General features: G+C 33.1%; 1 protein-coding gene across 1 annotated transcript; it reads left to right on the top strand.

Moving 5' to 3' along the window:
- Positions 1–5,233: 5,233 nt before the first annotated feature.
- LOC140444505 (uncharacterized) lies at positions 5,234–5,917 on the top strand. Its single transcript, XM_072536264.1, has one exon. The coding sequence runs from the start codon at positions 5,234–5,236 to the stop codon at positions 5,915–5,917; it is 684 nt and encodes a 227-aa protein (XP_072392365.1).
- The last annotated feature ends 83 nt before the right edge of the window (positions 5,918–6,000 follow it).

Here is a 6,000-nt window from a genome sequence, read left to right as displayed (position 1 = left end):
CGAAACAATCTTGTTATTTTCTTATAATAATTCATTTAGTTTAACTATTTTTGAAGACGTAAAATTGTTTGTACAATAAAAATATACTTAAAAAAAAATTGTTAAACATTCAGGGAAAAAACGGGATAAGTCAGAACCAACTATCAATAACTTCTTGATTTTTATATCAAAAACATTTTTAATTGCTTTCAGTTTTTAACCTAAGGATCTCAGATAGTTTAGAGACATAATGGTAAAAAAAAACAAATTCTGAATTCAAAAACTTTAGTGTTTGTAGCGTTTTGAACTTTAAAATTGCTTTATCTTAAAATCATACAATGTGACTTAGCCTGTTTTTCCCCTGTACCCTTCATTTGGTCTAACTGCAAACGGTATTATGAAGTCTAATGGTTACTCCCTGTTGGGCATATAACTGAAACCTCACTATTAAGTATTTGGAAAGAAGCAGTTGAACAGACAAATTTTTTGTAAATATGTACTCAAAGACGATTAGCAATCTTATTACCAACAATAATGGATATGCTGTTTTTATTTCCAATGCAATAAATATTTTGGCTGAATTGAGGCGTTTTTTCAAGCACTCTTGAACACATAAATCGATACTTTTGCTCGAAATATTATAGAAGTTTCTCCGACGAATATTTATATCCTGGTGATAAAACTCTCTGAGTTTTATTCGTTTAATATAAAAGTTAATGTGATATAATCTATTGTGTTTTGTTTCAACTAACTTTCTTTATGATTAGTTTCAGTTTGAAATTTTTTTTTCTAGACGTAATGTCTGTAGATATCTTCACGGATTGAGTTGATATAACCCTCAAAACTTCTAGATACTTAGTCAGTTGCGTCAGGTATTAGATTCTGCGCCCTTTCTAGCATAAAATCATTTTCTAGATCGAACCTCTTTACACCTATATGTGTACAACTGCTTTTATTCGTTTTGCAATTGTATCATTGTATTTTCTGTATTGTTTAATTTCACCAAACAGAGCAGCGTAAGTAATTTTCTGTCAGATAACTGTTATATATGACTAATAGATCATTTTATGGTTCAAATTTCTTATTTTACGACAAAGCCTACGATACGTATAAAGAGCCCTCGTTACGTTAGTGGCGGTATTTCCAAGATTAGCATTCCGCTTAATATGTTCTTCAAGAATAAATTCGAGATACATAACCTCTTCTGAGAACGATTGTATTACTCCATCCATGGTCGGAAGTTAAACTGTAAATTTCCTCCTATTTATAAATAAAATAAGTGTCGTTATATTAGGATTTACCGAACGTCCTTTTTTTCGAACATCAAGTAGTTACTAGGATTAAAACAGCTTCCACGTAATCAAAAATAATACTGTCATGCTTACTGTTAACTGTTTAACTACATCGCCTGCATAGCAGGAGATACTTTCTTTTGAGCTTTACTAAAAGACCGTTAAACACTATTGACTACAGTGGGTGTAATAAGACTTCTTGAGAACAGCATTTTGCTATTCTTATAATGATCGGACGAATTACTTGATGATTAAAGGTATCTTACCGTTTTCTCTTACAGTGGTAGCGTTAACAGACTCCAGCGAGGTGTTATCAAACTTTGTATCTTTGAACGCACAAAACGCCACTTTTTTGACTAGATACTTTTCAAGATCTCTAACAACACAATGTAAGGCATATATGGTGGATTTGATTGGTTAGATGCAAAGTGTTATCTGTGAATAGATATATTTAATGAGTATCCACTTCTTAAGTGCGTGTTTATTATTCTTTTTTGTATGTGTTGTATTTAATATATAGTTTTTTTTTTTTAATTTTCTTAAACTTAATTTAATTACCTTTACAGCTAGATCGTCTGCATAGCCCAAAGAACGAATAAATTTCTTTTAAGCTTTGCTAAAAGATCGTTAATCACTATCAACTATAGTGAATATAATAAGACTTGTCCTGTAGGACAACCTTTTGCTACTCTTATAATGAGCGACAAATCATTTGATCATGAAAGGTGGTATACCTTTTTCTCTTGCAGTGTTAGCGTTAAGAGACATACATGAGGTGCTATCAAACTTTATATCTATAAACTCACATGACCCGACATTTTTAACGAGATTACCTTTTTAAAATCTTTAACAAGACAATGTAAGGCCCCTATTGTGAATTTGATTGGTTGAGATGCAAACACATCTTCGTGAAGAGATTTACTTGACCAGTATCCACTTTTTAAGTACGTGTTTATTATTCTTTTTATATGTGTTGTATCTAATATATAGTTTTTTTTATTGTCTTTAGCATTATTTAAGCACCAGAATTTTTTATATTACCTTTTCTATCCTGTGGCTTTTTTTCATACAAATTTTATATTTATTGTTTAAGATAATAATACCGTTGATTTTATCAACATAAAGTAATGTATTGCGACTGTTTTTGTCCAATTTTATATCCAATAAGTTCTTTCTTTTAAAGCGAAGTTTCTATACTAGCGTTGTATTACTCTATAGCGCCACGACACGTACGAATAAAATACGTGTAAAGCCAGCACGAATACATGTTGAGAAATAGTACGGTATTCGCGCTTGCGTGCACGTTATATAATATATTTATAAATATCACCTATACATTAGTGAATTATTTTAACGTCAATCTTGCATCCGAAGAAGCTGAAACACTGCTAAATTTTATAAAGGAAAAATTATTATTGCGCATGATCAATTTAAAAAAAAAAGGAAGGAACTACAAGGTATGGGACGACTCTCGATGCTGTATTTGTCAGAAATACACAAAATATCCAACCACAGTCATATTTTAGTTAAGACAAACCAATCATAACCAACATATATGATAATTTGAACGAATCAGTAATTTGGATATATTGTTAATTTTTGCAATTTACTATTTTTTTTTTAAATAAGCCACAATTTTATTTTAAAATAAGTTTATTTGAAGTTTCCATTTTCACTTCGAAATTCATTCTCAAAACAAAATAATAATAATAAATTCTAAATACACAGTTACTTATTTTTATTTCTTTTTACCTCTTTGAAATAGACTCACACAGGCAACATATTCAAGATTTTAATTTCAGGTTTTCTACTACCCCTACGGTTATTGCTACCGTCGGAGCACCTACTTCAAAATCACTGAACAATAGCTTAAACAACCCTTTAACTTATTGCGGTTGTGGTAAACCAGGTTTTATCAGAGCACTGTCCAGTTTGTAGCCATACGAAAGCATTCTCTTAAGGTTTTTCTGCCGTAGATACATTTATTTCACCTCAACCTAGACCCGTTTTACGCATCAACATATTATATTAGGTCATAAAGGACACGATTCAGAACAAATTTTTGTAAAATTTGCTAATAGCGTTAGTAAAAACAGTATTGACAACGGTAGTTAATGTACAATTAACAGATAAAATAGATCCTACTAAATTATTACTTGATATCATCAAGTTAATGTCGCATAAGCTGACTGCGTTTGTGTCACCGTTCAGGATTTATCTCTACTTACGGATGCCTTTTCGTAAAATGGACAGATCATAGATACCTGCTCACGCAATGAGTACTCTACCGCTACTTGTCAGAAGAAGACGAAGAAAAGGCTCATTTAGTAGTACCCACACATGAGCATAAAGCCATTATAAAGGAATATCATGATGCGCTAACTGCGGGCCATTATGGTATTGAACGTAATTTGTGTCGCTGATTATATTGATAAATATCCAGATTGTCTGAGACAAAGATATACGGCCTCTAACTAGAAACCAGTTGGACTGTTACAAACCCCTGTATATGCCTCTGACTTATTTGGAGTGTTACTTAAAGGATCAAAAGGTGAACTTTGAATTTTGATAGTCGAAGACAGGTCTAGTAAGTAAGTGGAGATATTTGCGCGATTTGGCCTATCCCGAAAAATTAATAGTGATAATGGCGTGCAGTTCGTGTAAGACGTAATGTAATAAGTTTGCCTTGTTTTACAGATAAACAGACTTTTACTCCACTCTATTACTGTTCTGCTAATATGATAGATCGCAAGAGTGGAGATCTAAAACCTAGACTTGCTATGCTTGTAGGAACTGAACATAACACTTGACCTGAGAAGATACCAATAGTTAGATTTTTCCATGAACTCAGTATGGAACGAGCCCATAGAACAAACCGCTGCCTACTTAACTTTCGGACATGAATTGCGAACTCTAGATTAAGTTAATCGAGATATTCGCCAAGTTGTGGAATCTGAAAATTTTATACCTCAGATAATTATATACCTCAGATAATTCCATACCTAAAAGCATGACTGAAACGTGGCATAAATCAAGGATGAAGCATGACAACGCCCAAAATAGACAAAAAAAATTTCTGAGAGACGTGTGGGCCAAAAAACGGCTCTTAGTAACAAGTCGAACGGGTCAAACAGCTAAATTCTACCCGAATAGAGATGAACCCTATAGAATAAAGCAAGTGGTATCTCCTCTGAGATACTAGTTTTATGGAGTGGGCACCTCTACTACTCTTGGTGTGTTCCACTTATCCACTCTTATATAAGCTAACCTCAATAATGTTGAAGCTCCCACTCCCGTAGTGCCAAGACGAAGACTAGGACACCCCAGGAAGAAACCTACATCTTCTGTTGGTCCTTCCTCTAACGAGTTCAATGCCAAGGGGGACACAATAACAACCCATAATTCCTACCATCACGCCTATGATGGAAGTATGAGGAATAGAATAGTCATGTGAATCTAGCAGATGTCAAGTGGTCTTATGTGTGTATGTGATACAAGGAGTGTTTGATATCTGATACACAAAACTTAGATAAAATATATACGGGATTAGTTGTTAGTTTAAGATAAGAGTCGTGTTATAACCATCAATCAAGAAACACATATATTTATCCATGTTTATAAATTTCTTGTAAAAAACCTAAAATCCCCTGAGAAAACTAAGTTAATACTATAATATCCGAATTTTAATTAACCTAATAAATACAATATTTAACTTTGGCCACAAGAAAATAGTTTCAGAACTTTTATTATCCTCACTTACAAAATATGATACCCATATATTTTTCTTCTCTAAATTCTTAAGCAGTCACCAAGGAAATCTTAGCAGACTTTTACAAGACTTTTATTTATTTTCGGAGTTTTTAGAGCCAAATATGTATATGTAATATTTTGTATAAATTTTAGATGAGCACTATTAACTGATTTAGATTTTAGAGATTTTTTTGAGCACATGAACTTCGTTTATGTGCTCAAAATGTGCCTTCTGTTCATCTACAGAACGCATCCGTGCCTTTAAGATCAGATCAAGAAATTTTGATGTAACCAGTTCACTATCTCCTTTGGAATTAGAGAAAGCTATGGATGCGTTGGTATTGGTATCACCAAAAGAAATTTTTGAAGCGGATATGATGACACTGGAAACTGGAAAACCCTGGAAGAAAAGTCTTCTTAATTTGAATCCTTTCATGGAGAAAGCAGGATGTCTCAGGGTGGGGGGTAGATTAAACTTGACAAACCTACCTTATTCACAAAAACACCCTCGATTATTACGTGCTAAACACAGGTTTACCATATTGTTATTTGAAATGGAATATAATAGGTTGCTGCATTGTGGCCCGCAGCAATTGTTAAGTACTATCAGAGAGAATTTTTGGGTACTGGGAGGACGAAACATAGCACGGAAAGTGTATCGCAATTGTGTGAGATGTTTCCGATGCAAACCTATTCCTTTGGAGCAAATTATGGAAGTTTTACCAAAAGAGAGAGTAGAAGTAAATCCTCCATTTTATGTAACGGGAATGGATTATGCAGGTCCTTTTCCAATGAAGACAAAACGTGGTCGTGGTTCACAAATAATTAAATGTTATATTTATCTTTTTGTGTGTGTTTTAACTAAAGCACTTTATTTAAGGTGGTATCAGACTTAACCAGCAAAGCCTGAAAAGCAAGGTTTGTCGCACGACTGGGCAAACCACTTAAAATTTATTCAGATAATGGGTCAAATTATATT

The sequence above is a fragment of the Diabrotica undecimpunctata genome, chromosome 6 (genome assembly GCF_040954645.1).
Source record: "Diabrotica undecimpunctata isolate CICGRU chromosome 6, icDiaUnde3, whole genome shotgun sequence".
NCBI lineage: Eukaryota > Metazoa > Arthropoda > Insecta > Coleoptera > Chrysomelidae > Diabrotica > Diabrotica undecimpunctata.
The sequence above is the reverse complement of the archived record's forward strand: the minus strand, read 5'-3'. Positions and strand labels throughout refer to the sequence as shown.

Excerpts from the sequence above, each read along its gene's own strand:
- LOC140444505 (XM_072536264.1), top strand. The coding sequence starts at position 5,234 with ATGTGCTCAAAATGTGCCTTCTGTTCATCTACAGAACGCATCCGTGCC.